The sequence below is a fragment of the Pipistrellus hanaki genome (assembly GCF_964339955.1).
Source record: "Pipistrellus hanaki genome assembly, chromosome: 14".
NCBI classification, from domain to species: Eukaryota; Metazoa; Chordata; class Mammalia; order Chiroptera; family Vespertilionidae; genus Pipistrellus; species Pipistrellus hanaki.
The window spans coordinates 16,821,951-16,836,250 of record NC_140516.1 but is presented as its reverse complement, the minus strand read 5'-3'; the positions used below and the strand labels follow the sequence as shown (position 1 = coordinate 16,836,250).

At 55.2% G+C, this 14,300-nt stretch overlaps 1 protein-coding gene across 1 annotated transcript; it reads right to left on the bottom strand.

Annotated features, from left to right (window-relative positions):
- Window positions 1-290: 290 nt before the first annotated feature.
- Window positions 291-11,839, bottom strand: TBATA (thymus, brain and testes associated; the record flags this gene model as incomplete). Its single annotated transcript, XM_084904385.1, has 9 exons — window positions 291-479; window positions 1,133-1,185; window positions 2,631-2,775; window positions 3,551-3,632; window positions 5,628-5,798; window positions 7,145-7,224; window positions 8,259-8,414; window positions 10,288-10,520; window positions 11,793-11,839. 9 exons carry the CDS (start codon window positions 11,837-11,839, stop codon window positions 400-402), a joined length of 1,047 nt encoding a protein of 348 aa, XP_084760511.1. The 3' UTR covers window positions 291-399.
- Between the last annotated feature and the right edge of the window lie 2,461 nt (window positions 11,840-14,300).

The following is a 14,300-nucleotide window of genomic DNA, read 5'->3' as shown; positions in this document are numbered from 1 at the left end:
CCGAGTCTTGGTTCAGAGAGTGGCAGAGCTTTGTTCTCAGGCCTCTTAACCACTCTCTGCCCTTCAGTTCCCTGGGATGTGAGAGAACTGGGTAAGCCCCATGCTGGCAGTGGCACTCGGGCATTCTCCAAGGGATGGGGGGATACCCTGCAGCTCACCCCTTCTCAGGGAATAAATGCCCCACGCACAGACCTGCTGCGGATAGGAGAGTGGACCTGTCCTCTTAGAGGGAAGGTGCTATTTTAATGGGCTCAATGTGATAGGGAAGAACGTATCGCTGTTGAGGCAGTGGAGGAGGCTGGTGCGAGCTTGGAGCCTGGGCTGGCTTTGGAGCAGGCGGGGCTAAGCGTGAGCTCTGGGCTGGCTCTGGGGCAAGGTGGGTAAGGCGGCGCCCGCTCCTCAGCACTCTGCCTTCACCACTTTCTCTTCTGAGCTCTGGCTTGGATGCACCCGGAGAACTTGTGCTTTCCCGATGTACTCTGGGAGAAGGGGAGACACAGCCGGCAGGAGAGGAAGGAGGGGCCGGGCCCTACCTGGGAGCTGCCCAGGAGACTCAGGTGGGCCCCCCTCCCCACAAGGCCCGGGGCTGAGGTGCAAGAGCAGAGGGAGATGCACCAGGGCCAGTCAACCCAGCTTCTGCTCTGGGCTCTGCAGTGACTAGGAGGCGCTCAGAGCCTCACTGCACCCGGGGAACCAGTATCAGTGAAGGGCCTCCTCTCTGCAGACCCTCCGCGCCAGCCACCCGGGACCCTTTGCAGTCCAGTGGGGGGAGAGTATAGTTAGTACATGGAGACACCTGCCTTTTCCCCCCTCCCACGCCCACTCCCCTCCCCTGCCTTGGTCTCAGGCACCAGAGTGACTGTCGCAGCCTCTTCCCTCATCTCCCCCAACCCCCTTACCCCCAAGATTCCCCATGATCCCTAGAGCCTGGCAATAGGCACTAAATGAGTTTCCATTGAGTGAATGAGTGAGTGAGTGAGTGAGTGAGTGAGTGAATGAGTGAGTGAGTGAATGGGTGAAATGAGCAGCCTCCTCGGGCAGAGACCTATCTCCCAGGAGCCTCAAGTCCCCCAAGGAATCCAGCAAGGGTGGGCCGCAGTGAGCTGCAGGGATCTGCCGTGTGGAATCTTACCTGGTGTCTCGCTTTTTGGTAGAGGCGGTGTCTTTGACTTCCTCGGGGACAGGCTATAACCAACACAGAGGAAAGGAGGTCTGGGAAGGTCAGAATGGACCGCGCCATAGCAGGGCAGCGGGTGGGTGAGGAGGTGAGGAAGGTGCTCCAGGAAGAGGCAGGAGCCAGTCCTCCCTGAGAACCAACAAGCACCACCCAAGCAAGACCCCCGTTGCCTGTTGTGGCCACAGGGACCCAGAGCCCTCCTGTCTCTTGTTTCCTCCCAGACAGGAAGCCTTCCCCTGGGAGCGGAGGGGATGAGAGCTTGCTCCCCTGATGAAGTATTTACAAGCATGAATAACGCTCTTGTATTATATCGACTTTGCACTCCAGTAAGCCTTTTTATGTACCTGATGTATTTTTCCTCCCTACCCTCGGGGAGAGGGGCTTTTGGGAGGTAAAACTGAGGTTCAGAGATGGGAGCTGTCTTGACCAAGGTCACAGTGAAGCCTGCCTCTCTCCTGGGCCTCCCCTGGCCCCCTGGAGTGGCAAAGAAAACCACCTGCGGAGCCAAAGCGAGCGCCCACACACCCGTAACAAACCTAAGTGAGCACAAGCCCCCCGCGCTCCAACCACCCCGGAACTCAGCATCCCCTGACTTCCATTCCTGGCACTTCTCACCCTCTCTCCGGCCTGTTCAAATCCTGTTCATCCAGCAGTCCTCTCCAAGTACCATCAGGAATACTTGGGTGACGTTACCCACACACAGCCCCTGGGTGCCCCCACCCCACCCCACCTGTGTGTCAGACTCCAGGAATTTTCACTCGTCACATGCTCCCCTGTGGATCTGAATCTGCTGGGCGTGTAAGGAGGCGAGCCCACGTCTGGTCCCAGCTCTTCTGCCGCCCGCCCAGGTGACTCTGGGTCATTCAGTTCTTTCTGAGCCTCCGTTTCCTCTGGGTAGAACGGAGGTCAGAGGGCCTCCACGGTGGTTGTGTGGACTAGAAATAGGCACCAGGATGTCCGGGAGACACAGGGGGTGTTCACTACTGTAGGTTCCCGTGCTGACAGCCAGGCCCTCCTCACCTGCTGTGTGAGGCCGCTCTTACCCTCCTTTTCCCCAACGTGGAACTGACTTCTCTCTCTCCAGCCACCCTTAATACCGACATAAAGGCCCTGCCACCTGCCTGGGTTAGCATTCCTGATCTACCGTGCCTTCTCAGAGAGCTTCAGAGGGCTGGCTGCGGCTCCTCCAGCCCTGTGACCTCAGACCCCCTCAGGTACCCCACGGCTGGCAGCTGAGTCTGGCCTGGCAGAGGGGGCCTCTGAGCAGCAAAGAGAGCCCGGAGGGTTCCATGGCGGGGCCTGGCCTCTTCCTCCAGGACAGACTGTCCACCCAGCTCCGGCCAGTGCCAGGCTCCCTTCTCGGCAGCCCGCTAGCCTCACCGGGAGGGACAGGAGCTGGACAGGAGGGGGCAGTTCTGGGAACAGAGGGTCAGGAGGGAGCGGGGAGGCCCACCTGTAGTTTGGCTGTTGCGTCTCTGGAGGTGGTTCCTGGACGTCCTGGAGCTGGCTTAGCAGTTTCTCTGTCGGGATGGAGTCTAGGCCTTGGGGAAGGAGCTGAGCCACTGCTGTCTGCAGGAGCCCCAGCGCCAACGCTTTCTCTGTAAGCACAGAGAGCAGAGTCCTCAGGGGCGTGACCCCAGCCCATCCTGTCGCTAGACAAGACATGCAGGGAGCAGGGCCTCCAGCTCTTCTGCCCACCCCTGGCCCAAGGCAGCTTTCACAGCCGTCTCGTGTTCTGCCCACAGGGCCCCACGGGCAGGCCCTTCTTCTCCCTGCACCCTGAGTGTGCTGTGCACCCATGTGTATCGTGTGGTCCTGGCCTACCTGCCCACAACACCACTTGGCCCACTCTGGGAACCCTACAGGGGACCTGCTCCCTCCATCCCAACTTCCCTCTCCCCATCAGGAAGCCTTTTCCAATCTCTGGCTCTCATCACTCCTCACCCTCCCTTTTAGGCATACCCTCTGTTCCCTGTCCCAGTGCGTACATAGATGTCCATTCCTATGTTCACGTTCATGTGTTCCTATGTGCATTTATTTGCATCTGTGTGTGTGTGTGTGTGTGTGTGTGTTTCCCACGGTGGTGGGTGAAGGGGGCTGTGTCTGCTAAGTCCGGGCTTCGGACTCGCCCTCCCAGGTGCTGAGGTCCGCAGTCAGTAGGGAGGAGGGGTCCCCGCTAAGGAACAGGACCATGGAAATCCTGCTGAGGAACGGAAGGAGGGAGCAGCGAAATGCAGCTGGGAAGAGCTAGCGTGGGGCTCTGGCAGAAGGCAGAGTGGGAGCCGCGTGACCTCTGAGTCCTGCCGAAGCCGAGGGCCAGGCCCTCAGCAGCCTCCCCTCGGAGGAGGCCCCAGGCCTGGGGCTGTGCCTCACCCTTGGGAGGAGAGTAGAGGAGCCAGAACTGGATAGCACTCAATGAATCTGTCTGCAGGATCTGACAAAGGAGCTCCAAGATCTGTGGGCAGGAGGACAGGCCTGGGTCAGTGTGTGGACGGCACCTTTGGCCGGCAGCACCGGTGCCTGCCCTGAAGCCGGCTCCCGGAGCCACGTGCTTGGCTGAACTGGTCCCCGCAGTGGTCCATGCCCCCCTTCTTCGTGGGATTCGCTGTGAGAGAGGGGGCGCCCAGCAGGGAGACTGAGGCAGCCCTAGCCCTCAGAGTCGAATATGTGGGCCCTCATCTCTGAGCCCTGCCTGGGCAGGCCGTACCCCCGAGTCCCTCCCTGGGAAGGCCAAGTCAGAGCTGGACACTCAGCTCCTCAGAGACGCACCGAGTCCCAAACGCCCGAGTCCTTGGTGGGGGAATTTCAGGGTCCCCACGAGCCTCCCCACCCTGAAGTTCCTAAATTCAGAGTCTTGAGATGCTAGCAAAGAGGCGAGCTGCTCCCGGTGGGCGGCCCCAGGGCCACGGCCAGCGGTTTTTGCAAACTGCAGGGTTCGGAGCTCCTTCCCCGCTTTGCCCGCAGCCGTGTCCTCCGCCGCGGCCACGTCTGCTGCTTCAGGGCCCTTCCTCCTCTGCGCTCTCCAGGCCAGGATCATTCGGAAAAGATCCAGCTCTGTCTCGTATACGCTACGGGGGCTCTGTAGGCGGGGGCGCTGGTGGCCGCTGTGGCTATGGCTGGCTGGAGGTTGAGGCTGCGATGGGGGGTGGAGCAACATGGCATCCTAGGAAAGTGGGGTTCCCTCTTTCAGGAGAGCCCGCCTGAACCAGTGGCGGTCAGAGGGGAAGGTGGGCTCACCCTTGCCCTCAGGTCCCCTCCCTACGGTGACCCCAGCCCCACTCTGCCCCAGGGTCTTCCTCAATTCACCACTTCCAACTTACCTGCCCTCTGCACCCTCCCCAGGGGACCCGAGAACCTACTTCCAGGCAAGGTGAGGCCGCCCTACGGTGGAGAGAGTCCTGTGTTCTAGTCCCAGCTACGCTGCTCGCTCTCTGGGGACCTGGGTCACAGAGTGGCACCTGGCAGGGCCTCAGCCTCCCCACCTGTGAAGTGGGGATCCCGGGCCCTGTCTGCTCTGCTCACTTCACTGGGCTGACTGTTTTGAAAGCACTGGGCTCAGGGATGGTGTCAAGATGCTGGCTCATTGTCTGGCCTTGCCTGGAGAAGGTGCGTGCATTTTAACAGGGACTCTCTTTCTATTTTTTACCCTTACTCAAGGATATATTTCCATTAATTTTTAGAGAGAGGGTGGAAGAGAGAGGAAAACATCAGTGAGAAACACATCGATTAGTTGTCTCCTGTGTGAGACCCCACCAGGGCCTGCGCTGAGGGGGAGCCTGCAACCGAGGTACATGCCCTTGACTGGAATTGAACCTGGGACCCTTCGGTCTGCAGGCCGATTCTCTATCCACTGAGCCAAACCGGCATAACAGGGACTTAACCCACTAGCACCATCGTGGACTCGCCTCAGACCTCAATGGGAGGCTTGAATGTGGAGGTGGGCGGCTTTGTGCCTTGTCCCAGCACAGAGCAGACACCTCTCATGGGAGACTGGGCTGGGACGGGCTTTGCAGGCTGCAGGGTGCCCCACCCCAGGGTGCAGTCAGAGGACACACTAGGTGGGACCTTCCTCTCCATGCAGCTCAGCCCACCACTGCAGCTCCCTTCAATAACGTGCCAAGTGCCAACGCTGGTTCAGACTTGAGTGGTGACCTGTTTATGCTCCCAGTCTGACTGGATCATGGAACCAAAGGCCCTTGAGAAGAAAGGACTGGACACAGAGGACAAGGCTTCCACAGAGCCCTGGACGCATGAGGGATCTGAATCCAGGCTCCGGGCTCCCAGGGCTGTGGTTTCTGAGTCTGACAGTCTCAGGTGCAAATAGCCACGGGGGAGGCCACACTGTCCAGCAGCTTGTGAGAGTCCTAGTTGGGATCTGTATACCACCCTGTTCTCTGCCCGCGGACAGGGCCGCTCAGGGCCCCAGCCCCCGGCCTTCCCAGGGTCTCACCAGCAGCTCCGCATTCTGTAGGACGTAAGTCTGGATGCCATCTCTGCTTGAAGGGTGTCTCCCTCGGCCCTGGCGGGAGTGGCGGGTGCTAAGGGCTCGGGAGGAAGCAGGGATGAGCCTCCCAGTCTCTGCAGAGTACTTTGCACCCTGCTCTCGCTGAGGCACCTCCTCCTGGAAGAAAAGTGGTCAGAGACTTGGGAGGGAGGAGGTAAAGGGGGAGAAAAGAGAGAGAGAATTGATAGATGATAGATAGATAGATGATAGAAAGATAGATAGATAGATAGATAGATAGATAGATAGATAGATAGATAGAACACGGAAGGAAGAGACTAGAAGGAGGCTGGCTCACATCTCCAGGGTGCCCATCAGCTCCCCTCCCGGAACCTCAGCATCACAGCACTGCAGGGACCCAGAACGTGGACCAGGCCAGCCCCACACTGTCCTGGACCCCTTTCCCCAGCAGGGGGCCCTTCCGTATAGCCAAAGCTCTTCCTGCTGGAACTTCATTGAGTGCTGGCCTCCTACTGCCTCCCCCGACTCCTCCTCACTCACCATGGTCCTGGGCAAGTCCTACTTGCTATCCCTCCTCCAAGCTCACCAGAGATTTAAAAACAGTATTCTACGCCAAGCCTCCCCTGTACCCCCTTCCACCCCCAACACACACACACACACACACACACCCCTTAATTCCTAGCTCAGGTGCCCCCAGGTGTGTCTCACACAGCTTGGCATCCTTTCTTAGCCCCAGGAAACCCTCCTAAGCCAGGCCAATGGGCACAAGGCCTGGGGCCTCTAGACCCTGCTACTTCAATTAAGACTGGTCGCATCCTTGTTCCCCTTTTAAAGAAGAGGAACCTGAGACCCAGACTGTTGCCCCGAGAGCTGCGGTGAGTTAGCTGCAGAGCAGGGAGGGATGAGGACTCTGCTGCCCAGCACAAGCGTAGAATGAGACTCATCCACCAAGGGCCAGGCCTGTCCGAGGACCAATTGCTACTACCGTCAAGCTGCCTCCCACTTGTCTTTACTGGCCAGCAAGTAGCACCCACGAGGCCGCCCCAATACTGTTTGAAAACCTTCAGTGACTCTCCATTCCTTATGAGATTCGACACTACACTGAGTTCAGAAGTTAGAGCAAGCTGGTCTTGCCAACATGCTAAGTCGGCCCCTTCCCGCCTGCTCCTCTACTGCTGCCCACTGGGCCCTGCACTGCAGCTCCTTGCTCTAGAGGGGTCCTGTGTTCCCCGCTTCTGAGCTTTGGCGCTGCGTGCCTCCACTAGGATGCCTTCCCCCGTCCGCCTCTGAACTAGGAACCCTTCTTGGATTTCTCCACTGGGGTGTGATCTCTTGGAGCCCTCACTGCGGCCCATGGGTTGGTACTTGTTGGCTCCTCCTCCTCAGTGCGGACAGCGGCTCCTCACCGAGCACTTGTTCTCCTGACCGGACTTGGGAAAGATTTTCGTACAAAGGGATGGCTCCATTTCATCTCTTCCCAGAGAGCTCCTTTGCTCCGCACCCACCTCTTTGTTCTCTGGCTCCTTCTCCTTGGTGTAGATGACCACCTGGGAAGCCAGGTTCTTCAACTCCTTCTTCCAGGTCTCTGTGGGTAGGGACAAGACCCTGGCATCTGCTGTCTGGGCCCCTCCCCCTCCCCCTCCCTGGGGCACCAGGTGTTGGGGATGCTGGGGGAGGGAGTGAGGGGAGCCTCCTTTCCCCCCAGCCTTCCATCTGCACCTTAAAGGGGAGGGGAGATGGTGCCTTTGAGGAAGGATTAGGAATCACACCATTGGTGGGTGTGTGAGTGGGTGTGGAGGGGGTCCTTAATGTCCTAGCCTGTGATTGTATGGGAGACATGGGAACTTATTTTTTTATTTGTGCCAAAATACAAGTGTTTAATCTAGCTTTGCCTCTTTTAAGAAGCCAAGATGGAGATTCAGTTGATATGCAGTGCCAGTTACTAAAATATGGAACTGCTCCTGCAGGGGGCGGTACAGAGCACGGAGCAAGCCTTCCAAACCTCTGCCCTGCAGGCTGTCCCAGCCCCTGCCCTGCGCCCCTAACAGAAAAGGCACAGCCTGAGGAGCAGAGGCCTCAGAGCGTGGGCCCAGGTGCCGTGTATGGCCGGCGGTTCTAATGGCTGGTGCCTGACACAAGTACTAATTATTTCCAGTATCATTCCTCACAGTGTTTCCCAAAGTGTGGTACGCATACCCCCATGGGTACGGGAAGCGTTTGGTGGGGGTACGCGTTGCACCGGAGTTTGGTGGGGATATGCACTGCACCGTGCTTAGCTGCGCCTAATTCTACATTCTCATGAGTGCGAGGGGTACTCAGCGTTACGAAAATTATAGAAGGGGCACACATATGTCAAAAGTTTGGGAAACACTGCTCTACAGGCTGAAGTCACGTGACTTGCCCAAATCTGCTTGTCCTCTGCTTGTGGTTACTCCTCAAACACCTCAAATCCAAGCACATTTCTGAGATCTCAGGGGGTAGAGACTAATGCAGATGCCAAAGCTGGGGGAAATGGGGTACCTGACCAGATCTCACTTCCTTCTCAGGCACCCACCCAAGCGGGACAGCCCGTGGAGAGAGGTGTAACCCCAAGGTAGACGGTCTGGCCCCAGTACCCACCTGAAGAAAGCTGGGGGTCTCGATTGGACTGTGGGTCTCCAATGGGGACAAAGAGGGTAGGCATCTTCATCAGAGAGGGGGAGAGGGGTGCAGTTTGAGGCAAGGAAGCCAGAGAGTGTTTGTCCTTGACGACGCAGACAGGTTGCCCCATGAAATCTGTGAGGGGACAGAGGCTGTGGGAAGGGGTGGCTGGGTGGACCCCAATAGCTCCAGGAGGCTGGGCAGGTAGAGCACTGGCCCCCCTTTTTCCAGTATCCAGAGCCTGTAGATCATTAGAGCGTGCAGCCACCCAGACCTTATCCCCTGGGGCACTTAGAATGGACAGTGAAGGGATGGGCTCAGGGTCACGCAGCAAATCGGGCCCCTGCGACCCTTGTCCTGAGGTCCTTTTGGCTTTCCATGACAGCAATGACTGCAGGTGTGAGCAGAGAGAGGTAAGCAGCCTCAAGAGGGATGCCTGGGTGTGGGGAGGGACCTGGGCTCACACCACAGGGAGTGAGGTTCAGCTAGACTCCCTGGATGAAACGTCTCGCCATCTGTCAGCCTGTGCAGGGCCGAGTACCAGGCAGACTGGAGGTGGTGGCCGGCATGAGGACCCTTCTGCCTAAGGTCTGTGTGATATCATCGTTACTACTAGACAGTTATGCTCTGAGGAGCAGCCTGAATAGGACAGAATGGCTGCTCACTATCTCCTTCCCCAAACACTTTCCTTTTGGACCCCTCACTGTCCTGGTTTGTCTTAGCTCGCCAGCGACTCCTTGTTTCCTCTGCTGCGTACTCCTCCTCACAGCCTCTGAGCCTTGGGGTCCCTGGGACTCTGTCCCCAGGTTCTCGTCTCTTGTATTTACACAGTGTCCTGGATGATCCCATCAAGGCCCACTTCAAACACCATCCACACCTGAATCCTCTCATGTTTGCATTTCTCCCCTGAACTCCAGACCCAACTGCCCCCTCTGTGCCTCCAACCTGGGTGTCTAAAAGGATCTCACATTTTGCATCTCTCCATCCTAGACCAAATTCTTGACTGGTCTCCTATCCTCCACTGGTCCCTTCTGAAGTCTCTTTGTCCCAGTTTTCCAGTTACTCCCGCCCCAAACCCAGGAGTCAACACTGATCCCCCTCTTCCTCTCATTCTCTATTTCTAATCAATCAGCAAATCCTGTTGGTTTTACCTTCTGCGTATCTCTGGAGCCGGACCACTAACTCTTCCACCACAACCTCCTGGTCCAAGCCACCACCCAGACAGAGGCCGCTCCTAATACTTGTTTGCTCTCAGCTCTCCAGTGGTTCTCATCTGACTCAGTGAGATGGCTTAGTGGCCTCCAGGGCCCACATGACCTGGGCCTCCACTGCCTCTCCTGCATCTCCTTTCTCTCCTTACTCGGCTCCAGCCACATTGGCCTCCTTGCTGCTGGGCCTTTGTACTTGCTCTTCCCTCGGCCCAGGATGTCCTCCCTCCAACCCCCATATCCTCATGATTGATTCATGCTCTCTCTTCTTTTAGTTCTTTGCTAAAAAGTCATGCTTCTTGGTCATGTCTTCCCTCTGTAGCCTTGGCACATCCCACGATCTGACACCTCATTCATTTCCTGTTCTTTTCCACCAGAGAGTTGGCTCCATGAGGACAGGGACTGTCTTGGTCACTGTCATATCCCCAGAGTCCAAAAAAGTGACTGACTCAGGCACAGTTCACCCTCAGTAGATACTTGAGGGAGGAAATGGCCCGTGTTTGCGAACCGAGTGCAGCTCTGAGGCAGAACATTCATTCCTTTCTCTGATTTGTAAGGCAGGAGGACCGGCAGCAAGGGAAATCCTGTAGGGACATGTAGCTTGCCCTTGGAGCCTGCCCCCCAAGGCAACTCTTGACTTGGCCAAGTGCTTGCAAGTGGCGAAGCAGCTCTGTGACCCTGGCTAAGTCCCCTTTGTCTCTGGGCCTCACCCTAGAAATGGAGGCTGGATCCTCCCTTTCCAGGTTTTAGGAGTGCCCCTCCTCCACTGCCCACCAGGCCCTGGCCTACCCCAACCCTACCTTTGATGTGGGTCACACGATGGGGGTGAGGGTGATGCCGGGAGAAGAAGGAGTTGTGGCTGAGGCGGCCAAAGCGGTAGGTGCTAGGGGTTTCGGGCTTGGCGGTCCTCAGTTTTTCGTAGACCACCTTGAAATCCACGACCCCTGGGACCACAGCTCCTCTCTGTGGCCCTTCAACCCCTTGGCTTCTTGGCTTGTGCTCTGACTTCTCAGCCTTTGGCTCAGCCTTCGGACTGAAGAAGAAGGTCAAGGAGAAGCTAATGAGGCCTCCTGGCAACGGTGTCTGCCCCAGCTCAGGGCTTCTCAGAGTCCATTCCTGAGATACTCTGAAATGTGGTTTCCAGGGTTTCTCTGCCACCCCCTGGCCTCCAAGCTGGGCCTCCCATAGGGTCTCCTCCCGATTGGGACAATCCAGTCCCAGGGAGGCTTCTGTCTTCCTCGGGTGCCTTAGTAGGGAGCTGGGATCCATCTGAGAAAACTCAGATAGAATTCCCCAGGACCCCAGCTTTCTTTCACAGACCATCTCTGCAGCCAGAAAGAGAAGCTATAGATCACCAGTCATCCAAATGCCTGGATTGGAGCGAAGACACATTATATACACCCCCAGAGCCAGAGGGCTGGCCCCAGCAAGGGCCTCTCCCCAAGCCAAACTCTTGGCTGCCCAGGAGAAGCCAGCTCCAGGCTGTCACTCTCCCCCACGCCATCAGGGGCAGTTTTGGCCCAGACACAGCATTGCAGGTCAAAGCTGTCCCCGAGGCCAGATTACACCAGCAAGCCTGTTCCCCGTGGGGCCCTCCCAGGAGACGCCCAGCTGATGCGGCAGCTCTCATAGCTGCCACGCTGCCGGGAAGCTTCAAGCTCTTGCTTCGCTTCCCTGGAGACAATCCGTCTCAGGTTCTCTGTCCTCCACCCTGCACCCCTTCCCTCTCGAGGATGCTGTGCTTCTGCCCCTGGAGGAAGAGGTCGAAGTCCGTCCAGCAAGGATCCAACGGTGGGCTGGTGCTTGGTGCCTGGCTTTCCCTTCTCCCGGTGACCCTGGCTGGAGGGATCCCCTCTGTGGTACAGACGGACTCTGGATATGCTAAGAAAGGTGTTCTGGGCCCTCTGAGGATTTCGCTGATCAGGCCCCCGAGTTTCCCGTTCCATCCTTGGTTCGCCTCTAAGAGATCTGGGACTTAAAGAAATAAAGCAAACCTTCTCTGAAAGTCACTGTTAGCTGGCCTCCCCAACCCCAACTATCAGAGAAAGTCACTACCTGAAAATCCCTGGAATTTCTGTGCTCAGTGCTCCTGGCCCCTGCCAGCACATCCTCTCCCCATCCAGAGAGGATTCCCGCCTGAGACCTGTGGTACCTCAGGCCTGAGACTCCAAGCAGGGCCTAGCTGATGGCAGTGGAAGGTGAGGAAAGACTGCCTTTCTTGGGCTCCCAGTCTGTTGAGTTCCCTTGAGGCCCTCTTTGTCCCTACCACCTCCTCGGTCAATAGGGTAGGCATTTGGGACCTCACCTCGCCAGGGGTTGTTCAGCTGGTTGGATCTTCACCTCCATAGACATTGTAGGTTTCTAAGAGAAAAAAGATCCATGTTGAAGATGTATCAGAACATCCTATAGACTGGCAGTGGGAATATAAACTGAAACAGACACTTTGGGAGAAAAGCATCGGCAATATCATGCAAAATGGAACATTAGTCAAACTAGCATGGTTCAGATTAGTAAAAACTGGGGACAATCCAAATGTCCAATGGCAGAAGAGTGCATAAGCAAGCTGTGGTTCATTCTGACAATGAGCATTACATTGTAATTGAAATGGATGAGCCACAGCTACACACAGCTACATGGATGCGTCTTGCAAATTTAAAGCTAAAATGAGGAAAGCAAGTGGCAAAAGACCATGTAGCCTGAGATCCTTATAAAAAATAAAGTTCAAAAGCAAGTAAAAGTATCATAAATATGTGATGAAACAAAGACAAGCAAGGAAATGTTAAACGCAGAATTCAGCTGGTGGCTATTTCTGAGAGCAGGTAGGGAGGGGAGAGTGAGGAGAAGAACACATAAGATGTGTTAGTGGTGACATCCTCGTTCTTGGTTTGGGAGGTGCACTTATGAGTGTCCATTATAGTATTAAATAAACTAACTGACATGGATGAAAGGTGACAGGTGTCAATGCCAAGAATGGTAATTGATCTAAATCTATGGACCTGAATGTATATACATATTCATATAACCCGTAACCCAAATGGAGGGGGGGGGAGGGGGAAGGTTCAGGTGTCAGGAGTGGAGTTAGAAAAGGAAACAGTGCACTTTGAGAATTAACCCCCATAATGACAGGATCTGCAAGGGACCCCGGAGACCCCTGCAGGGACTGCTCTCGTCAAGTTCAGGTGGAGGAGGATGTGGTATTGCCTGAGATCTGAGAAGGGGAGAGACCTTGAGGCAAGAAACCAGGAAATCTGACTCAGGCTCCTGATCTTTTCTCTAAAAAGAAAAAAAACAAAACAAAACAAAAAAAAATCCCAGGCAGTGTGACTCTGGTTGAGCATTGAACTGTGAACTGGGAGGTCACAGTTTGACTCCTGGTCAGGGCACATGCCCAGGTTGCAGGCTGAATCCTTGATAGGGGGCGGGCAGGAGACAGCCTATCAATGAATCTCCTCATCAATGTGTTTCCATCCCTCTCTCCTTTTCTCTTCCTCTCTCTGAAATCAACCATTAAAAAAACAAAAAACACCCCACAGAAACAAAACAAATAAAAACAAAACAAAAAACATACCAAAAAACACACGAAACACACACACACACACACACACACACACAAAACAAACAAAACACACACACACACACACACACACACACACACACACAAAAAAAACACCCACAAACAAACAACAACAACCAAAAAAAACCAGAATAACAACAACAGCAGAAAAAGGAAAACAGCTGAAACTAGTTTGGCTCAATGGATAGACTGCAGTGTTTCCCAACCTTCTCTCATGATGAGAATCACCTGGTGGAGTTGTTAAAACACAGATTCCTGCATCCCAACTAAGAAGTGCTAAACTAGAATTTTTGGGAACATATAGGTAAAATTGTATACTTAACTAGTGCTCTAAGACAGATTTTATATACAGAGCACTAAGTTAAGTATGCAATTTTACCTATATGTTCCCAAAAATTCTAGTTTAGCACTTCTTAGTTGGGATGCAGGAATCTGTGTTTTAACAACTCCACCAGGTGATTCTCATCATGAGAGAAGGTTGGGAAACACTGGGATAGAGCATCGGACTGTGGACTGAAAGGTCCTGGGTTCGAGTCCGGTCAAGGGCATATACCTTGGTTGCAGGCACATCCCCAAGAGGTGGTGTGCAAGATGCAGCTGATCGATGATTCTCTCTCATCGATGTTTCTAACTCTCTATCCCTCTCTCTTCCTCTCTGTGAAAAACCAATAAAATATATTTAAAAAAGAAAAAAAGAAAAAGGGAAACAGTTGGCAGAGCTTCCTTTGAAGGAAGCTTTGGACAGGGGGGCGGTGGGGCACGGGGGCTGCGCTCTAGAGCGCTGAGAGGCTGCAGGCTGGAGAGCAGGGCATCTGGAAGCCCCCAATGCACCTGCCAGCAGGGAAAGGTAGTCGGTAAAACAGAGACTTCCAAGTGCTCCTGACTGTGACCATGGTAAGAAAACCTAATTTTTACATCACCACTCCATTCACGTACATGTGCACGTGCTTGTCTGTATGTGAAACGGGAGCAATCCTTACCCTGCTACGTAGGATGCTCACTGATATTTTCATCCTACTTGTTTGCTTCTTGTAAATGTTAGGCGTGACCCATTAAACCAATTTTATAAGACCCCAAAGGGTCACACCCCCAACTGTAGAGAGGTTCCTCCTGCCTTTTCCCCCACTCCCCTCCTCGCTGGGCCCCCAGCCAGTCAGGCACAAGGAGTCTGAACACTCATTTCAATCCTAGACAGAACTCCCTTTCCCCTGGGCCCCACACAGGCTTAAGTCCATTTCC